This window comes from Miniopterus natalensis, chromosome 4 (assembly GCF_054644295.1).
Source record: "Miniopterus natalensis isolate mMinNat1 chromosome 4, mMinNat1.hap1, whole genome shotgun sequence".
NCBI classification, from domain to species: domain Eukaryota; kingdom Metazoa; phylum Chordata; class Mammalia; order Chiroptera; family Miniopteridae; genus Miniopterus; species Miniopterus natalensis.
Genome location: NC_142084.1, coordinates 24,764,082 through 24,787,290, shown reverse-complemented (window position 1 = coordinate 24,787,290; position 23,209 = coordinate 24,764,082). Strand labels below are relative to the sequence as shown.

The following is a 23,209-nucleotide window of genomic DNA, read 5'->3' as shown; positions in this document are numbered from 1 at the left end:
GGACCATGATTCAGAGAAATGCCTGCCTTTGACCTGCCCTACCAAAGCCTGAAACCACACCCCAGTAAGATATTTAAGGGAGACAGAGTTTGGAGTTTGAGTCCCACCAATTGACAAAGGCTTTGGGAATCATCTTGAGCTTCTGATAGGTCCTTCCTACCAAAGAATAAACTCAAACCGACCAAAGTTCAGATTGATCAGCCAGTAACTGAACTGCCTCCTACAATAAAAGTTAGTATTCTTCAGGGGAAGATAACAGAATCTTGAATCTCTGTAATATACCTTCCACAGTGTCTAAAACATAGTAAAAATTAGCCAAGCAAAGAGACATGAAAATGTGACCCGTGGTCAAGGAAAAGTAGTCAATGGAAACTGACCCTGAGATATCTTAGATGTTGGATTTACCAATTAATTTCGTTGTCATTGGAATCTTAGGAGAAGCAAATGAGAATGGGTAAGAAAAATTATTTGAAAAAATAATGGCCACATTTCCCCCCAAACTTGATAAATAACAAATTGTAGACCTAGGCATATCATAGGAAAATTGGTGAAAACCAAAGATACAGAACATTGTTTTTGAATTTTCCAGAGAAAAGAGATACATTACACAGGGGTATCAATGTTAAGGTTAATGACTGACTTCCCCTCAGAAAAAAATGAGTCCGAAAGATGATGGAGAGATATCTCTAATGTAAGGGGTAATAATCCTATCAACAAAAGTTCTTAATGAGTTCTTAAGTGTACTTTATTAATCTATGAAAGGGTATTCACAAACAAATATACACCAAATATCTAAAACTAACATCACACTTAATAGAGTTTTAAAAAAATTATAGGCAAAATAAACATCTATGTCCATTCAAGTTATTTAACAAGTGATGAAGAGTCAATTCCCCTATCTCATAGTTTTCTCAATTCTCTGCTAAATTTTCACAGATTTATTTAAATTATACTTAATTTTTTAATTTTCTAAATTATATTGTTACAATTGTTAAATTATATTATTTAAGTTATTTTTATTCAAATTAAATCATTAGGGTTGCTAAGATATATTTTGAAAGCACACATCTTTTCTGTGGTAGAGGTTCTCTTAATGATATTTCAGAGTGACAGGGTATGTTTGGAAAGATGGTCATTTTTAATCACTTGGTTTTGGGGGCCCTGTAAGAAATCAGCTTATACTAAAATTTATCTTGTTTATGACTTAAAGCAATTTTTATTTGAATAAGATTAACAAATATTAAAGTTTACTTCTCTACCAAAATATTTTTTTAATGACTTGCTGTTGTAAAAGTAATAAAGTAGCAAATATTGCTGTTAGTGAAGATCATTAGGATTACCAGGGAACATACAGACTTTATTTTTTAAATTTTAATATGAAATTATGTCATATTTTGTAGTTATTTTGCATGACGAGGTTCTTAAATACATTTTATTTGTATATAGTACTAAATGTTATATTTCTGACGAAAGACTTTATAGTGCCATATATAATCCATAGTATTATTTATGATCACATAAGTTACTGTATGTGGTTAATTTTAACTTCTAACCTGTAGTGACCACCACTATGATACAGACAAATTAGATTTCCAGAACGTATTAACCATGAATGATTTTATGTATTTATTTCTTGATTGACGAAATCTGTCTTCCGTCTCCTCATGATGATAGGTTTTGGAAATATTGCTTCTGAAACTAGTAGATAATAATTATAATTTTATTATCAATTTTATTTTCTCTTATTAAAAATTTAATACATTTATTATAGAAGTTTGAGAAATACAAGAATAAGAATAAAACACTAGCCTGTAATTCCACTACCTAGGAGTAATTATAGGTAATATTTTTAAGTATATTCCTTCAGTTTTGTTTTGTATGTATTTGTGTAACTATAAATACATATTTTTATAATATTGGGCTTATACCCTTCATGCAAGTTTTGTCTTGCCCCACCAATGTTGCGACATTAATTTTATTCCTTACCTCCAATACCATTTTTCTCTTAAAAACTCTGAAAAAAGAATCTCCTGCATCCAATATTTTTTCTTCTTCTGTGATAGAGCTTTAAAAGCCACACTTTCTAAACTCAGTTTACTAAGGTGACACTGGTTAATAAGATTATATAGGTTTCAAGTATACGTTTCTATGATATTGCATTGTGCACCCACCACCCAAAGTCGAATCTTCCGTCACCATATAGTTGACCCCCTTTTCTGTTTACTACCCCCTCGAGCTGCTTCCCTCTTTTATTTTTACATACTATTGTCTGTGTGTATGAGTTTTTGTTTGCTTTTCTTGTTTGTTCATTTGTTGCTTTCAGTTTTATGTCCCGAATATGAGTGAAATCATATGGCTCCTAACTTATTTCTGACTTATTTCACTTAGCATGATATTCTCAAGAAAGATGAAATAAAAGCCGGACTTTTAACTAAACACTCTTCATTATTACCTCCCTTGCTGCTAGTCTTCACTAGCAAGCTGGCACAGGTGTTCTCTACAAAAATAAATAAATAAATAAACAAACAAATAAATAAATAATAAATTGCGTGATATATATGATGAAGAAAATATAAGGTATAATAAAATTAACAACTGCCTGTTTACCCCTCTATAGAAGAAAGAATATTATCCGTGGAGTTTAAGTCTCCATTTTATATACCAGTTTATAATACATATTTTCCCGTAGAAATCTAGTCCAAACATTTCCATGTTATTAAATAGGTTTTTAGGAAACACTGTAGCATAATTCCCAAGTAATTCTTGAACATATTCTTATGGTACAAGTTGCTCAAAGGTAGCCAGTGTTGAGTTGGTACGTATTCTAAAGAACATTGTTCCATGTTATACACAGTTTTCTCTATTGTTTTTTCCCCTACTTTTTATATGTTTTGTAAGTCCTTTCATGCCATCAGTTGTTCACATCCTAATCCTCAGAACCTGTGAATATGTTCCTTACGTGGTGAAAGGGACTTTGCAGATGTGATTAAGGATGTAGAGATGGAGAGATTATCCCAGATTACCTAGATGGATCCAATGTAATCACAAGAATCCTAAAAGATGGAAAAGGGAACAGAAGGTCAGAGTCGGAGAGACCGGAAGACTCTATACCGCTGGCTTTCAAGGTGGCAGAAGGGCCACTAGCCAAAGAATGCAGGCTGTCTCTAGAAGCTGGAAAAGGCCATCCAGCAGGTTCTACCTTAGATCCTCTAGGAGGGGTGCAGCCCTACAAACACCTTGATTTTAGCCCAGTAAGACCTATGTTTGGCTTCAAACCTCTAGAACTGTAAGGGGATACATTCCTGTTGTTTTAAGTCACTAAGTTTGTGGTAATTTTTTACAGCAGCAATGGGAAACTGATACAACCGTATTGGTCTAGATCATTTGGAGGGAGGAGCAGACATTTTATTACATATAAGGGTCCTAATTTATATAACTACTTTCTATTTGTACAACTTTCTGATTTTTCACACTTAGAGAAAAACATATGAACATCTTTACCTATATATGGTTTTAAGCATGTTCTAGTATTTATTTAGGGTGATGAAATAGTACTTGTGCCCTGGACGAATGGCTCAGTTGGTTGGAACTTCATCCTATACACCCAAGAGTTTGATTCCTGGTCAGGGCAGATACCTAGGTTGCAGGTTCAGTCCCTGGTCGGGGTGTATATGGGAGGCAACCGATTGATGTTTCTCTCTCACGTCGATATTTCTCTCTTTCTCTCAAATCAATAAACATATCCTCAGGTGGTGAGTATTAAAAAAATAGTACTTACTCTTGTGTTTAGTAATATAATCTTCCTTATTGTCAAATTCTCATAAAATGCTATCAAACTTCATGTTTAGCCATAGGCTAGTATAATATATTAAAAGAATGAACTGAAGGTAATAATATCTGGGATTTGTGAGACTACTCTAAATAATATTCTCCAGGAAAACATACAACAACCTGTATTTTTATAATCTCAATCTGCTGGATCAGTTCAATTGATAAAATAATTATTCATCCTCAGATTTTCAAAACTTGAACTACTACTATAGGACAAAATATGTACTCTCTATGCCCAGATTGTATTTTTCAAAGATAAGACAAAATAAGGCAGTATTGTTTCTAGTATATCTTTTAGTTATGGATAGAAAACCCAAGCTTCACTGTCGAAACAGGACTTCTGTTCAACACCTAGTGGAAAAGCCTTTTTGGTAGGTAAAATTTGTTACAGCTTTGGTAAGCCACTTCATGTTTCATAGAAAAAAATTTGTACACCTCGATCCTTTAGCAGAAATGGTGACTTCAGGTTTTTGCATGCTGACAACTAGGACTTAGGATAGAACTTAATAGATTGCTTCTGGGTTTTGTTGTTTTTTTGGAACATAATGGGAATAAAAATCTGTGGTTGAAAATAGAAAAAATATCTGTCAAAGACTATACACATATTAAATATTAATAGGTATTGACAAGTAATTCTCCCTATCTTCCCCTGTGGAGATAAGGTTTGTGTAGTGGGTCACTGTTTCTCCATATCAGTGCTTTCAGTGCCGTAAGAGTGAAAATGAGCCCACTAGAGGGAATGTTTTATTGCCATGTGAACTAGCACCATTTGATCAGGAAAGGTTAAATGAGTGGTTTGACTAATTAGAGAAGAATCTCTTTTTAGTTAGCATAAATATAAAGATGATCAGATCTGCAGTTTTGCAAGGAACTTGTAAAAAACAAAATAAAAATTTTAATCTCCATGGATTTCATGTTCTTACCCATATTTGACAAACTAAACTCATATCCAGGCTAGTTTCTAGTGAATGCTCATCTTAGATGATTATTAAATGTTGTATGTTATGGGAAGACATTAGTAGGAAGAAATTTTAGCTCAGCTATTAATTTTAGTTTCAACTAAAATGAATGTTTATATAAATCCAAACCTATCTGCAGTAATATATTTGTTAAATTGTTCTGTGGATAACAATGAAGTAAATAGTTTCAAGCTGACCTAGTGCTTGTGGGCTCATAGTAACAAAAACACAAAACATATTATCCCATCTGTCAACTCTATGATTTCTTAGTGTAATTCACACGTTTTTCTTTGAAATCAGGGAGAAGGCCCAAGTCTGTGTCTCTTGAAAACACCCTTTAATTTAGAATTTCATTTTGTTAATGATAGCTTTGCTTTTCCTATTTACTGAAATGCTTCTGGTTTATGTACAGTACTTCTGAAAGCTAGTTTCAAACTAATGACGTTGGCAAGTAAGATAGAAAATTTAATAAAATATAAAAATGGCAGAAATATATTAATTTAATACAAATCATAGAATAATATTTGAATGAGTCATTTATAGGTATAACCCAGGGCACTATAAAACTCTACAATGAGACTTATTCTCAGATGCATCTTCATTCTTGGAAATTAAAGGCTACATTTCATTTTTTTCAATATAAATCAGAACTTAAGCAGAATTTATTGGCTTTCCGAGTTGCCAAAGTCTAACAGTATCATTTCCATAAACTCACATAATGAAACTCTATGATGCAGACTTCAGGCGCACTGGGCCAACGTGAGCCAAAAATGAGAGAATTTGAATTCACATGATCACAGGTCTAGGCAAACAAATCCCCCAGCCCCCCAATAAATCTTTGAGTATTATGAAATTAAGAATTTGTTATTGTGATCCTCTGGAAAGAAGTTGAAGATTGTGAATTATAGTCTGATCTGAAGTTTTCAAATGCTGCTGACAATTTATTCGTCAATTGTACTGAGAGGTATTTCCAATGCTTTTGGATAAAAGACCTTGTGTTTTTCAAAATAATATGTTTTATTCATTTGTTTGCTAAGTGAACAAAAATTGGCTGTGTGAAGAACTCTAAGTGCCCTTGACAATAAGCAGTACGTTTGTCATAGTTTTATCATGTCGTTTAGTTATAGATGAAGTCCCTTGCTTCACATTATGTAAATCAAATAGTCATGTTGCAGCCTCATGTGTTATGTGATGTATTGTACATTTAGAAAAAGCACATGAAATCCCTTTCCCCCTACATCTGAATATACTTTGTGCTCAGTGATTCTTGGCCCTAAGGTGAAGATTTGATTTTGTGCGTTTCTTTAATTTTCTGCATTACCGTATTATTCAATATCATCCGTTTTGGGTGTTTCTCTCTTCACTTGCTGGCAAAGTCAGTTGCAAAATAGAACTATCCATTATTCAATACAATTCCCCAGGCTCCTTCCTCACTGATCCTGGGTGCTTATCACATTACAGAGGCGATTGCATTCACCCTCTTCTTTGCCTTCAGAGTAGAAGCCTCTGTTATTCATCTTTGTAGTCTTCCCCTCATAGAAGAGGCACTTAATGATCCCTACCATATCCAATTGTATAGGTAAGTCGTGTGCTACACAACAATAGAGGGAGCCATTTACATTGTTTTCTATGTAAATGTACCCCTAGAATTAATCACTATACATGGTGTTCCTGTGGTAGATTCGATTTCTGTATCTTCTGCTGCAGAGAAAGACTACCGGCTCATTTACTGGTAAAAAAAGAATGTCAGCAAACCTTTTTCATTCTTTTTCATCTGTAGTTATATTCAGCCTCTAGGGGGTGGGGATATATTTTTCTGTATCATTTGGTGTTAGTTTTCAACCACAGAGACCAACTTTGCCCAAGTTGAGCACCAGAAGAAGTGTGTTGAATTGTTGTTGATAGCTGGAGAAGATTCTGTGTAGTACTTGGAATCAAAGGGAGAAATGAAGAACCAGGCATTGAGAAAGATAGTAAAGCGGGGGGAGGGATTGGAAAAAAAGACAATGAAGAAGGAAACTGGAAATCTTAGCTACTGGGTGTGGATGATCCAGGACCATTTACATTCTCTTACTATATCATCCACTTTAGATTCTCTGAAAAAATATTTAAAAATATTAAGTATCAATTGCCATCAATGTGAACATCTTATTTAGGTAGTTATGCAGTCTTTTAAAGAGTTTGGTAAGAGTAGGTGCATGATATAAAATGTAATAATAGAATAAGGCCTATATAGCTAGTTTCTATGTATATTAAGATCTAATGTTAACAATAAACAAATAGATGTTTCACTATGCTTAATTAATATATGGTTGGTCACAGATTAGTTCATTTCCTTTAATTATGTGATAAACTGGCTGACTAGATCATCAGAAAATGTTCCCATCTGTAGGCATATAGGGATTATAGAAAAAATATTATAAAACCCTTTCATATGCATAGATAAGCCAAAAATAAAGAGGGCTCTGGCAAAAAAAAAAAAAAAAAAAAAAAAAAATATATATATATATATATATATATATATATATATATATATATATATATATATATATATATAGTATGCTTCTGAAGTAATGTGATAGCTGCCCTGGGAAAAGTTTGTTGGACTCAGAAATCTGGGTTCTTGGGTTTAGCTTCCACATGAAGAAAAACCTCTGAGGTTTTGCAAAGTGAAGTGGGAAAGTGGAACTGAAATGATGACATACAGCCAGAATTTGTAGCTACCTACACCTTTAATGAAAGCGTGATCTGGTAAGAGCTCTACAAATAAGCACAAGTTGTCAACAGGAAGTATTCTATCTCAACTGTGATCCCAGGTTAGGAAAAAACTGCACCTCCCTGGTATTCACTATCACAAATATCATTCTACCATTGAAGCACTTTAGTGAAAGCCTATGCAAAACTGCTCTGAAGTGGCCCTCTTTCAACTTATACTATACAGGGCAACCATAAGTGAGCTCAACTAAATGAGTGCACAGTAGAATTCCAAAACTCTAAATGACATCATCTTCCATTGTAAAAGCCAAGAATCACAATAAAAAATACTACTACAACTACTACTACTACTACTGCTACTACTAAAGTTGACAGGGATTGTAAAAGCATATTCTCATGATTAAAAACACACAAAAATATTTCAAAGTGTTAGAATAAGATGGTCTAGAAAAAAGAATGGTTGATTTGGAAATTAAGGAAAATTAAACATCTATCAAAGAAATGTATTTATACTTAAAGTCTTAATTTCTGAGTTGAAAATCAAATTAGATACAGCTGAAGGAAGTACTAGTGGATTGGATGATAGAACTGAGGGAATTCTCCTAGAAGGCTGCATAGAGTGGTTAAGAGATGGAAATAGAAAACGGTGCTTGAGAGTTACAGACATTAAAATGAGGACATACATGCACCTGAAGGAGTTTCAGGAGAAGAGAATCGAGAGAATGTGAGAGGAATTAACTAAAAAGAAAATGGTAAGAATTTTCATGTATTCATGGATCTTTTCATTGAAAAATATACCAGTGCCAAAGAAGATAAATAAAAACAAATTTGGTATCTAGACACATCTGGGTGGAACTGTAGAACTACAAAGACAAAAATAAATCTTAACATTAGCCAGAAACCATGATGTACGCCAACTATAACTCAATAAAAAGAAATTGACTAGAAATCAAGTGCATGGAAGAAGAGCAAGGTGATTGCAGACTTCTAATCTATATTTATAAATGCTAGAAGTTTTCCTTTCAGATAGTGTGCCTCAAAAGTTGATACTTTGTTATGGAATGCTCTCCAAGATATAGTAGTCAAATAAAGAGCAAATTATAGCATATTATTCATGGTTATATCCCAGTTATGTAAAATTGTTAAATTCTTCATGACCTATCAGAACCATTATTATCAGTCTTTTAAAATTTTTCACAATCTTATGATATAACATGTTATGTTGTTTTAAATTGTATTTTTCACATTTAAATCTTCAATCTGGAAATTATTTTTGGCTCATGTGAAGTAGAGATCTTACAATATTTTTCAAACAGGAAGCCATGTCCTAATATCAGATACTTTTTTTTTTTTTTGGTAATAATAAAATGAAATACTATAAAAATCAAAACAAGATGGAATTTTATTTTGAAATGTCTATGAAGTAGGACAGTATGGTTCAGGTTATATCAGGTAAAAAGGTATAAAAATTTCTTACATTTTCTTAGAACTAAAAATTATTTAATCTGATATTCAGTTTTATTAAATTCTTAGAGATAAAGGTTATGGTTTATTATTCATACAACTATTAAAATGAGTCACATAGTCTCTTATTTGTGGAAAAGTTTATTTTTATTTTATATTTTTCTTTCTAGGAAAGATTTCTGTGTACACAAAGATGAACCATGTGATACTGTTGGTAAGTGTCTGTAAAAATTTTTACACTTTTGAGGAATTCTGGGGACCTTGAACACATCATTTGTTTAAATGTAAGAAATTATTGCAGGGTGCTGCTTTTAATAGAATATTTTTAGAGTGTCAGAGATATATATTTTCAACCTATATGTTTAATCACTTGCCAACACTTCAGTTATTAATGAAACAGCTTAAAGATATGAATTACACTATATTTGAAAAAATTTTAAATGATGCTTTAAGAATATAATGAGCCCTGGCCAGTGGCTCAGTTGGTTGGAGCATCATCCTGTACACCAAAAGGTTTTGGGTTTAATCCCGGTCGGGGCGTATACAGGAGGCAACTGATCTATGTTTCTCTTTCACATCAGTGTTTCTTTCTCTCTCTCTCCCCCTTCCTCTCTCTCTAAAAATCAATAAAAACATATGGTCTGGTGAGGATTTTAAAAAAAGAATATAATGAGTTCTTATTTGTTATTTTCTGAGCCATAAACATGGATTTAATAAATTTCTATTATTATTGGTAAACCAAGGCAAAATATATTGATAGTATGATTGGCCTTTTTTAGGCTAAAAGATTTGTTTTTAAGTTATATATGCTTGAAGTTATTTGCAGTAAAAAAAAAAAAGTCCATTTAATTTGCATGACTAGTGACAATTTTCTATACATGAAGTAGCAAATTTTCTATATTTTTGTCCTAATGTCTAAAATTCCTAAAACATAACCATATAGCCAATAGGATCCATAAAACTGCAGTTCTTAGGTTTGAGAGAATGACCATAAATATGCTAATATAAATGCATCTATATAAATTTACCTATCCAAACATATATAACTATATATAGATATAAACTGTATAACCATAAATATAATTTTAAGTCATGTAGCTGTATATAATAACATAAGGCATATGCAAGAGTCATAATATGGTTTTGATATCATGTGGGGTCCATTTCTACAGGGTGATAAGTATCTTAACCATCTTGAGTTTTTTTGTAAGATGAACAATAAAAAGGGGATTAAAAACAGAATAAATGGTTATGGGTATTTTAAAAAAATAATTCTAACTAGTTCCATTAACTTAAATGCTCATCAACCGTTTCAGATGATTAAAATCTGAGATAATGAGTGGGAAATAGTTACAAAAGAATATAGCAGATGATGATGGAGTCAAAGGAATGTTTGGTTCAGAAGGGACTTTAAGCATGAAAATAGCTGGATGCCTAGGGAACAGCTGACTTGATTTAGGGATGATCTTGCTACTGCTAACTCACCTGCTTCCTGCAGTTTTCTCCTTTTCTTACCTGGATCTTCACAAATTAACCTTAATATAGTTTTAATCAACCTAACCTTGGAAACTTTTGATTACCAATAAAGCTTGTCTCAAAATAATGACCTTTTCTCCACTTAAACAGCTATGTTATGTTGCCCCTAAAGCCTTCTTTAATATAGACCAATTTCTTGCTTCATTCGGGCCCCCAAGAGAGATCAGCGGTGTCTTCAATAATTATGCATGTATAGCGTGGGCTTACCGAGGAAGCAAGTACTGATGTGAGGCGAATTAATTTCTCCTTTTTGATTGTGACTGTGTTTTACATCTTGCTAAATCTGCTCATTGAAAATAGCATTATATTCGTGATATATATTACCTATGAAACTTATTTTCTGGTTTAAAGCATATTTGATTAATGAAGTACCTTGGTGAGTTTGGATACTTAGGAAAGTGGGGTAGTCAGTCCCCAGCCCTGTTAGTCCTGCCCATTAAGAGCTTGTTATAATACAGGATGTGGGAAGTCCAATGCCCTTCCTGAGATCTCTGTGGAGTTTTGTGTGCTTTGAGGCTTGGGATCACCTCTGGCATCACTAAATCCTAGTTTTCCCCTCTACATCTTATGGTAGTTCTTTTTCTCAGCTCAAATATGAGACAAGGGTCTTTCTCCTATTTAGTCTTGAGCAGAGTAAAAATCTGAAATATTTCTTCTGGAGAGAGAAAATGAAAACTTATAACAACCAAGTCAGAAGAGTAGTTTCTTCATCCCAATCCCTATCTCCACAAAAATATCTTCTTTTTACATGGACCATGCTCATGCCTAGAGATATACTTTGAGAAGTTTTATAGACATTCGTGAGAAATAGACATAGCGATTACCACCCATCATCCATACATCTATGCTGTGTAGCCATAATGCCATGTAGGAAGGGACACTCCTATAGCGATGGATCATGATGCCTCTCCAGGACCTCGGGCCGAAACCAGTAAGCAAATGGCACTGTCATGGTTGGGACACATGACTTGTCACCTATGTTTGCCTCATTAAGCTCAAGAGAGGCACATTTTTCATGGCTGAATCTTGTTCATACATGTGCCCACTGGTTGTAAACAAGGAAATTATATTCACCAAGGAAACCAATCTTGGGATGAATCTGGACTCACACAGCAGAGTGGAGAGAGGAAAGGTGCCCTTCTCCGTGATTATTTTGTCGAATCCCTGCATTCTCCAACCAGGGCCCAGTCTAATCTCTGGGCTTCCGAATGCTTAAGCCAGTAAATATGCTTAGTATTTAAGCCCATTTAAGATTCTTATTTCTGTAACTTGCAGCCTAAGGCATAGATCTTCTCTGATATTCATGTATGCATCTATAAGAAAAGAAGAATATGGGGGAATATCAATAATTTCCACTGTTATTAAAAGGGTGTTGGTAACCTGCTCTGTGACTTCTTCTAAAAATGTAACAGCAGGTGTAGCTTATTGGTCATCTTAACAGCTCTCAATCTTTAGTATAACAAACCAAATGAGATTTAGGGCTTAAATCAAGAAAATGTTTATTGACACACATTTTAAAATCTTTTCATGTAATACTGCAGGCTATATTGTTGTCAGATGCCTAAGTCAATGTGTACCTTCTTTCCTCTTTTATCTGTTACGGATGTGAAGCCAGCCCACTTCATTTCGGATGCTATAATGAAAATACTGAGAGAGAGGAAGGAGAAAGGAAGGATGTGGATTTAGTATTGATTAGTTTGGATAATATGGGCCTGAATGATAACTTTAACATGACAATTTCCCTACTCCCTGGGTATAGTGAGAGAGGAAGGTCAGCAGTTAAAAGCATTGAATATATATTAGTAAGTTGAGTTATAAAGGGAGAGGGATGACTATATTTTATTTAATTTTTGGAGAAAAGAATTTTTTTTATTGGATTAATTTGACAACATGCAAATTTAAGGTGTACAGCACTGTTACTCTGATACATTTATATATTGTACTATGGGTATTGTAACAATATTTGTCACATTACATATTATATTATTGCCTATATTCATTATACTGTACATTAGATCTCTATGGCTTACTTAATGCTCATTATAAATTTGTACCCTTAAACACCTTCAATCCGATAACTGCCATTTTATTCTCACTCTCTTTTTTACATGTTTGATTTTCTTTTTAGGATTCCACATATAAGTGATATCAAATAGTACTTGTCTTTTTCTTGACTTATATCCCTTAGTACAATGTGCTCAAGTTCCATCCATGTTGTTTCAAATAGCAGAATATTCTCTTTCTCATGGTTGAATAATATTTCATAGTGTATATATACCACATCTTTACATTTTAAAATTTATTTTTCAATTATAGTTGACATACAATATTATATTAATTTCAGGTATACAACATAGTGATTAGACATTTATATACCTTAAGAAGTGGTCGGTCTGGTACCCATTTGGCACTAGACATAGTTATTAAAATATTATTGCCCATATTTCCTATAGGAATGCTTGTATTTTAAATGCAATGGTAAGATTTATGCTGTGCTTTGCAATTTGAACCACACTTTCATAGACTTTATCTCATTTAATTCCTTCAAAATCTGAACTCTCTAGTTTTATTATCATTATTACTTTATAGATGAATAAAACTGAAATAGAAGATCATAGATTTTGAAGTCAGACTAGATGTAGGTTTAAATCAGAGCCTGCTGTTACCTACATGAATGTGGGCACATTATTTAACACCTTGGAAGTTTGGATTCCTCACCTTTATTTATTTTTTTATAAAGCAAAAACTTTTATAATTTCCCAATATTGCTTCTTACGTGTCTAAATTTTCTCATGAATAAATGGAGAAAATACTTGTACCACACTTCTAGGTTGTGGAGTTTAGTATCTATATATTGTTATGGACCTTTCTGTGACTGTATTAAAATGTCACATTACATTTGGCACAAAAATAGAGGCTATATTATCGACTTCACAGAATGTTGTGAAACTCTGACACTTGGAAAGGCAGCTAGTTTTTAATTGGCACTCAGTTTGCACTAGTTTTTATTACTTCCTTTTATCTCCTGCAGAGAGGTTACACATTTGTCCAGCATCACTGTTAGTAAATAGTGGTCCTGGCCTCTGCTTCAGGTCTTACAATAATGAGAGTCAGCTTTCCTTTATAGCACAATGTGTTTGTATAACAGAGGAAAATACAAATAGAACACTCAAGGTAAGAAAAATATCTTTGAATGAAGTTATAGAATAAAATTGTGTAAGTTATAATATACCAAAAAATGGCAAATATAAACTTGGAAATAACTGTTATTTGCCAGCATTTTAATTTTGAAACAATAGGATATTTTGCTGGTTCACTGATGCAAAAGATAAGCACATTTTAAATGAGCTGGGCTATAACAATGTTATGAAATATTATAAATAAGTGTTTCAGTTGTTAAGTTAAGTTGATTTAGTTATTAAGCTTATATTTGAAAAGCTATTTAGAGGGTAAAAAGTAAAAGTTGTTTTAGCACCCCCAGAATCACACTTTTTCCTGTTGTTTGAGGTAGATAGTTTGGTAGATTGGTAGGTAGGTATCTAAATACCGGAAGAAAAAAATTCTATTAAATGTTTTAATCAATAAAATATCAATTCTAAAACATGTGTGTTCACCTTTAAACATTCCTGAAATTGAGATTCATTTAGTAATTAATGGCCTATTAGAATTGTGTCATAGTTCAATTCAAAGTTTTAAAAATCTTAGGTGGGATGAACTATGACGTATGATGGTATCTTTGTATTTCAGGAGAAATAAAGTATAATTCTAGATGAAAGTGGCAATAACTTATATATATACCAGCATTGCTAGTGAAGTTGCCTTACTTTCTGTGGCAGGAGGAATAATGGTCCCTAAAGAGGCCCATGTCCTAATCCTTGGAACCTGCCTGGAAAGATGTTAGGTTACATAGCAAAGGGAAATAAAGGTTGCAGTTGAAAGTAAGACTGTCAATCAAGTCACCTTAAAATAGGCTCTGGCCTATGTGGCTCAGTTAGTTGGAGTATCCTCTGGTACACCAAAAAGGTGGCGGGTTCGACTTCCAGTCAGGGGACATACCAGGTTGTAAGTTCCATCCTCAATGTGCAGGAAGCAGCCGATCGATGTCTCTGTCTCTGCCTCTGTCTCTGTCTCTGTCTCTGTCTCTGTCTCTGTCTCTGTCTCTGTCTCTGTCTCTCTGTCTCTCTCTCTCTCCCTCCCCCTTTCTCCCACCCTCTTCCTTTTTCTCTTTCTCTCTTATTCTCTCCCTTCCCTACTCTAAAAAAATTCAATAAAAAATACTAACAATGAAAAACAACAACAGGGAGGTTATTATCCTGGGCCATCCTGCTGTGGCAGTGCAATCACAAGGGTCCTTAAAAGCAGAAGAGCTCAGAGGGAGATGTGATTGCTGAAGGAAGGTGCAGAGAGCTGTGATCTGAGAAGGATGCAACTTGTCATTACTGGTTTTGAAGATGGAGAAAGGGGGCCCCAAGTAACATTGATGTTAAAACCTATAAAAAGCCAGGAAACAGATTCTTTCCCACAACCTTTGGAAAGGAATGAACAGCCGGGTGGTACCTTGATTTTAGCCAGTGGGCTCTGGTCAAACTTCTAACATAGAGAATTGTAAGATAATGAATTTGGGCTTTAAGCTACTAAATTTGTGATAATTTGTTTTAGCAGACATAGAAGAACATACTTTGCAATAACTAATTACCCCCTCCAATCACTTATAAAGATGGAATAAAGAAACATGGTGTTCTCAGATCTTTATTGTGAGGTCAACAATTCTGTCTCTATAGTTAGTTTTAAGAACTGGTAAAGAGTTTGGGATTAGATTTAAAAATAGAAATTTGCACCATGTTATGTAAATATTTATAAAGAGCAACAAACTGAGACTATGTTAACAAATATGATTGATTATACTTGACCATTTCTAGCTGAGATTAGACCCCCTACAAAATAGTCTATATGATCCATTAACAGTGAAAGAAATCTAATCAGTTTTTAAAATCTTTCTAAGAAAATACCAAACACTGATGATTTTTCTACTAAAATTCAAAGAATACCCCAGATCATTTCAATATTATACAAATAATTTTAGAAAATATAAAAAGGTGAATTAAAACCATATAAATTTCTTACCAAATCTTAAAGAGGACAGTAGAAGAAAGAAAAATAATAAGCTATTCTCACTCAGAAAAGAAAAATTTGAAATAAAATATTAGCAGATTTTACCTCACAATGTATTTTTTTGAATAACCAAGTAGGGTTATTTAAACATTAGAAAACTAACATTAGAAAATCATAAAATGTATCTCTGTACCCCAGTTAAAGATCAAAACCACGTGATCATCACAACAGATAAGGAAAATGTCTTCCTTACAATTTAAACCACGTTCATGATGAAAACTCTTGACAAACTAGGGCAAAGTAGAACTTTACTAACAGGTTAAAGAGATTTACAAAAGAAACCAACTATGAGTATCTTTTATAAAAATATGAAAACATTGAAAACATTTCTTTAAATCAGAAACAAGAAGTGGATTCTGTTATCATTATTTCTATTAAACAGTGCATTGGAAATTTCAGGTCTTAACGAGGATGTTATGAATGTCTACATTGAAAGAAAACAGAGAATACGGAATTAAATTACTAAATAAACAAGAGAGTAAGTTGGTTAGATATCAACTTATATTTAACAACCAACTGCATTTTTATACCAACAGTTAGCAGTGAGACATTTAATTAAAAAATACTGTAAAATACATGGAAAAAATGAGATTCTTTGGGATATATCTAACAATGTACATTAGATATATGGAGAAAATTGAGCTTAGCTCTCTTGCTATTCAATAAAGAAGACATAACTCAATGAAAAAGTGAACTGTACTCGTGGTCTGAAAGCCTGAAGATAATACAAAAGTCCTTTTCTCTCAAATTTATCTGTTGATATTAGTGAACTTCCATAAAAATTCTAGTGGGAGTTTTGGAAGAAAATCAACAGGTTGATTCTAAATGATATATGGAGGAGCATAGGCCTAAGAAATGCCAGGACACACGTGAAGAATATATAGGGGAAATCTGATACCAAGATATAGTGTATAATAAATAGGACAGTGCCATTGTACATGTTTGGGAAATTAATACATAAGGCAGAACACAGGAGAGGAGGCACAGGATAGTAAGACAATGAATTATTTGCATGGAAAAAGTTTAAATGAATCCCATATGATTTAAGTTTTTTAAAATTTAAAAAATAAAATATAGAAAAATAATTTAAAATTTTTGAAGTAGAGAGAGATTTCTTAAAAAGGACACAAAAATGCTAATCATAAAAGAAATGCTTGATGAATTCAACTATATTAATATTTAAAATTTCTGTGTATCAAAAGATCCTATAATGACAGTGGAGTAATAAACCAAGCTTCCATCAGGGAGAAGATACCATATGTCATAGATTTTAAGGTGCCTTCATTGTCATTGATTTTAAGACATTCTTATTTTATGTACCACTCAAGAGAAAAAAACACCAATGTGGTAGATCCTGGTGAAGACATTATTGAGTTTAAGAGATAAGTGATATGTAGCATTTGCAACACATATAACCAACAAAGTGTCAGGACCAAGAGTATAAAGAGAACTTCTGTAAGTCAGTGAGTAAGAAACAAACAAGGAAGTAGACATGCTAAACAGAGCACAAGACTTTAACAGCTATTTTAAAAGAGAATACATTGAGCGAATTTTATGAAGGAAAAAAAAAAAGCCAACCTCATCAGTAGTAAGGGAAATAGATATTCAGATTAAAAGGAGATTTCTACCAATGAGATCACTAAAATTAAAGTGAAAAATCTAACATTATCAAGTGATGGGAAGAATGTGAGTGTTTCACACTTCAGGAGGGAGTGTAAATTTGGTATAACTACTTCAGGAAACTTTTGGCAGTATCTACTAAAACTAGCACATGTGTATCCTGTGACCATTTCATTCTTAGGCATATAGATAAAGGCAATCTTATGTGCACTAAAGACATACAATAGAACATTAATTGTCATCAGTTGAGGCTAAATTAATTGATCAATATTTGATGAATCAAGAAATCACCGTGTCTGTGTGGTGTGTCATTGGAAAATATCACCTGGTGGGAGGGTTGGTATAAAGCTTCAGCTATGAAGAATTTCAACATTTTCAGTTTCAGTGTGAGGATGAAATCTCAGCAAGTGAGCCTAGAAGTTTAAACATGTATCAGAGTCTAAAATTAATCTTTCTTCTTCTCTCAGGAATATATATGTTCCTTAAAACACTTCACATATCTAGCCCTGATTGTAGGCTATTATAATTTTTAAAAATTTTATTTTATTTTAAAAATCCGGAAGATGTTATCATGGTTTTCTACAGTCAGTGCTTATTTAGATTTATCCACATATTTATAATTTTATTAGTTCTTCATTCTTTTCTTACAACCCAGATCTTTCTTCTGATAGTACTTTCCTGCTAACTGAAGTGATATTTACTAGAATTTCCTTTAGTAAAGACCTGGTGCTCATAGCAAATCTTTAAGTTTTTGTTAGCCGGAAAATGTTTTAATTTCATCTTCATTTGTGAAAGTATTTTAAGTTTCAGCACATTGTAGGTCTAGTTCACCAGCCTTCTGGCATCAATTATTGTTCTTGGGAATTCAGTTATCAGTCTGAACTCCTTCAATGTAATCCATCTGGCTTTAAGATCTTTTAAAATTCCTTGTTCTGTGCACTCACTATGATTAATGCTCTCCCTGCCTTCCCCCCTCCCTCCCATCCTTCTTACCTGCCTGTCTGCCACCACCCATCCATCCATTCAAAATGCCTAGTTCTTGATTTCTTTTAATCGTGCTTTGTATTTGCCATGCTTTCTGGATCTGAAGATTCATGTCTTTTATTTATTCTGGAGAATTCTCCTAACAATATTTCTTCAAATATGATCTTTACCCCATTCTTTAACCATTCTTTCTGGAAACCCTAATAAAGTTTGTTGCAGTTTCCTGTTCTGATTTCCATATCTCTTATTTATTCTTCATATCCATCTCTGTCTATGTTGTGCTCTAGGTAACTTTTTTTCACTATTTTTCTGTTTATACTAATTTTCTATTTTCTTAATATGCTATTTTATCTGTTTAACTTATTTATCAAGATTTTTTACTTCAATAACTTTTATTTTTAGACATTCCATTTACTTCTTTCCCTCTATCTGCTAGGGTGTTTCGATAATATATTGAGTTTTCCTCATGTTTTCAATCTCTTTTTTTAGGTCCTAATCATTTAAAGTGTATTTTTGAACAGTCACTAACTAATAATTTTAATATTGATGTTCTTGTCACTCTGGCCCCTTTTGTTGATTTTCCTGAATCCTGTCCATGGCGATTTGTCACACGTAGGTTATGTAATTTTGTATTTGAGCTCTTATTTCCTAGGATTTTTTCATATCTGTGGACATCCTTGGACCATGAAGAGAATGTAAATTAGATATCCTAATTCTATGAGAGGCTTTTTTTAAAAATAGAGTTTGTGTCAAAGTAGACATGCTTTTATGCTATGACCTTATGTCAGGGAGCAGTTTGTTTTTCTAATCTACCCTTTCATTTAGTTTAGAATTTTTGTTGAGGGAGAGGGAGATGGTATCCCTTTTCTCTCACTTTATGTAGAGATAGTTTAAGATAGAAGTTTCAGTTCCAGGACATACCTTGAACGGTCTCTCAGCCCAGTGGCTAAAGCTGAACATCTTTGGATTTGAGTGTGGCAAATGCCCACAGGCAGCCAACACACCAGCTCAGAACTCTGCACTTTCCTTTCTTTTCTTGAGGCCCTTTGGAGGATTTCCCTTACTTGTATATTCAGCCTTGCACTTAAGAGGGTTTTTATCTTTATTCCAGCATTTGTGTGTATAGGGTTGCAAACAGACTTGTCTTGCTGCTAGAAATGGATTTCTAAGAAAAATATTTAAAGCATTATTGTATATATTTGTATGCACTCTATAGCTCCACTTGCTAATACAATCCTCTTTCTCAGCATTTAGCCATGCTCTGACACTGATTTGGAGAATTGATGTTATAGCTATGATGACTCCCACAAGTTTTTAAAAAATAATTTTAGAAGCTGTTCTGCTTAAATTGTGTATGCTATAAACCAGTGATTCTCAAACTTTTTGGGCTTTATATTCTTAAGAATTATTGAAGATCCCAAAGTGCTTTTTTATGTAATTAATATTTATCAGTTGTCACTATAGTAGAAATTAAAACTGAGAAATTCTAAAAATAATTGATTTCAAATGAACGATAATAAACTCATCAAATGTTAGCATAAAGAACATGCCTTTTTATAAAATTATTATCATTCAAAATAAAAAATAGTGAGAAGACATGACTTTGTTTAAAATTTTTGCAGATCTCTTTATATCTATCTAGCTTATAGAAGACAACCCAGATTTTATATCTGCTTGTGCTTGTAAGGGGTTGCCTTTTGTTATTTTGGTTGAAGTGTATGAGGAAAATCTGGCATCACAAAGATTTGTAATTAGAAACCAGATGAGTGTTTTTTCAGGTTATTATGGATATTTTCCTTTGAAAGTACACTGAAACATTGTAGTGTCTTAATGGTTAGTAGATTGTGGTATAGAATATGAAAGCACATCAATAAAGTTTTACATTTTGTTAAGTTAATATCTGTTGGTATATTTTACACTTTAAGTGGATGTGTTTAACTAGGCATGGGTTTTTAGCATCATTCATTGGTCAATTAGAAAAGATTGGCTCACTGTTAGGCAGATTTTCTTAATGTTGACATATTTCACCATACAATATATATAAAAACCTTCTTTGTCAATATCACCATTGATCTCATCAGAAAAGTCTTTAAGTTTTGAGAGGCTGTCAAGCTCACAGTGGCAGATAAAAGTTTTCCAATATTCTAATTTCATTGGAAAGGTCAAATTTTATCATTGGGAAAAAAATACTATCAGTTGGTTTCCTTGTAGTAACAGGTTCTCTTTGTTCATTTTTGGGTAAATGTCAGCCAAATTCCCAAATCTGAATAACCATGTTTGTCTATCATTCTTTGAGGTATAAACGGTGTTCAATGAAAAACACATTTAGTTTGGCTCATGACTCAAACAATCTCATGATACTTTTCTCAGAGACATTATCTTTTAGTCTGCAGAAGAAATGCTTCATCCATATTTCCTTTTTGTTACACAAAATATTAAAAATGGTTATATTCAAGGGTTCAGATTTAATAAAATTAATACATTTAATTTTGGTCATTTAACAGTGGAATTGACATGTCCCTCCCTGGGAGTGAGTGGCAGTGAAAAATAAAATGACTGATGGTGAGGTTTGGTGCCACTGCCCTGATTTGTGCTAGGCAATTTTATGTACCATTGCTTTTGCACCATCAGTGCAAATGCTGTGAGTTTTGATCTTGTGGGCCTCTTGAAGAGATCTTAGGGACCCACTGAAAAGATACGATGGAAGCCCAGGATTCTTCAGAACACTTTATGAGAAATTTTGCCATAATCAGGGAATGATTGAGAGTCACTGGTGACAATCATTGATCATGTGTATGTGTGTGTGTTTCATGAAACCTTTTAAGGACTTGAAAGTATAGAAAATTGGCAAATGTTTAGAGTTGGCAAAGGTACATGTTGATCAATATGAGTTTGCAGTTCTGAATATTTTTCTAATCCTTGTTGATGAGAGAAGCTGTGTATTCTTTACCACCAGATTTCCAGTGGTGGAAGGCTTTGCCCCTCCCTGCATTTCGTTGCCAAGGCTTAGATGCTTCAATATTGTTAATGAACTTTCTTCTCCTGCCTCTCAGCAGGTTGGAGTGATAGTTTATTCTTCTGTTCGCTTCTGACTAATTCTGATGTTATGTACTTGCAGATTGTCAAACAGGCATACAGACCACCTGGGAAGCCACTGCCAAAAAGAAACATATTCACTAAAACATTCTAAAATCGCCCTTTTATGTTGACACTGTGCATGTGAGAATCTCCAGACATTTCCCTTTCCGAACACCAATATGTTCTCCAAACCACAGTTCAGCAGAAGTAATCATTTTTATTGGGTGAGAAGAAGAGGTCAAGCCAATTTTTAAAAGTAGCTTAATTTTTTCATTAAACAGCAGTTGTGGCATTTTTTTTTTTTTTCTTGCATGGTGGCACCTAAAGCACAGAGAATGTCAGAGTAAAAATACTTAAAGAAAATGCTGACATAAGCGCTCTATTTTAACACCCTTTGGTTAGAACTATATTTTTTTCTACTGAAAAATCATATTAGTTTAATATGCAATAGTTTGAAATTTGTAACCCTTTGGACTAGGCATAGAATGTAGTTAACTTTTTTTTCCTATATAAATCTTGCTTTTTGAGTGAATTAGTAGAGTAATTAAGTCTTTGAAGGAGTTCAAATATATTTGTTGGATATCTACCATATTCAGAGTTCTATGCTGAGCTCTATGATGGGCTCAAGGGTGACACTGGGACATATACTTCAGCAAAAGAGATTATCAAACATATTAGAAGCATGCATCAGCCTTAAATGTGGGTGGCTTTATATAAACTAGGGTCGGGTTTGAAGACCCAGACGTCGTTGTATTTGTGAGATATGTTGTTATGAAGTGCTGCTCAGTGTTTAATGTGGATGTTCTCAGAAATACAAATGGAATATATTCAGTGTGGCAGACAGAATTCTACAGATGACAGTCCTAAGATCCTACCCCCTCCCCCCGGTTATTCAGTCAGACTAATCTAGGTACTGCTGTGAAGGGATTTTGCAGATGTAATTACAGTCCTTCAGTGAATCTTAAAATACTGAGATCTAACCACATTTGCCCTGTAAAGTGGAGGCAAAGAACTGGATTGTGCCAATAACTTAAGTGAATTTGAAAGCTGGTACTTCCCCATACCTCAGCCTGGATGACACCTTGATTTTGGCCTTGTGAAACCCCAGTTAAGCTGTCCCAGACTTCTGACCTATAGAACTGTGCAATAATAAGTGGGTGTTGCTTTCAACCACAACATTTATAATAATTTGTTATGCAGCAATAGAAAAATTGACACATTGAAACTAAAGGGTGCATATTATTATACATTGCTTTGGGGTTTAAATAATGGAGGAAATTAGGTTGTGTTGCATGAAAGTACAGTTCATGGCCCTCTGTGAAAGCAGAATAAGAAAAAAGAAAAATGTTTGTTAAGAAATAAAAGTTGAGGGAGAAATTCAGAGATTTCCACTTGTCACACCTGATGGGACAGCAGAACAGTGAAAGGATTTTAAGAGGATTTTCCAGGATTCACTGTAATCTTTGCAATTGCTCCATATTTGATATTTCTTTTCCCTTATCTCATCAGTGATAAAAAAAAGCACACTACAGTGAAACGGGCCTGAACACTTGCCCTGTAGGGCAAAAGGAAAGAGGTAGGGAAAACCGGCTGTTGAAGGAGGAAATTGGGTGGCACCAAATTGGAATATAGGAAAATGCATCACTTGTGGGCCTCCAGCAAGGAAAACAAGAAAAGCCAAGGGAGTCAGATGAAGCCAGGGCATGACTTTAGCTTTGCAACAAAAGGTCTGTGATGTTCATCTTTTGATAAGGATCATATAATCTACATTTCATACTAAGACACTTAGAAAAGTTAAAGGAAGTTATGCTTGGACAAAAGCATAAAGTGGGAGGCCCCAGGGAAGGTAG

General features: G+C 33.5%; 1 protein-coding gene across 1 annotated transcript in view; it reads left to right on the top strand.

Annotated features, from left to right (window-relative positions):
* Nucleotides 1-23,209, top strand: part of ADAMTS19 (ADAM metallopeptidase with thrombospondin type 1 motif 19) — a 219,007-nt gene that overhangs the window by 57,337 nt on the left and 138,461 nt on the right. The window contains exon 7 of the mRNA XM_087816415.1: nucleotides 9,140-9,183. Coding sequence (XP_087672541.1) covers nucleotides 9,140-9,183 — 44 coding nt within the window. The remainder of the gene's footprint in view (nucleotides 1-9,139; nucleotides 9,184-23,209) is intronic.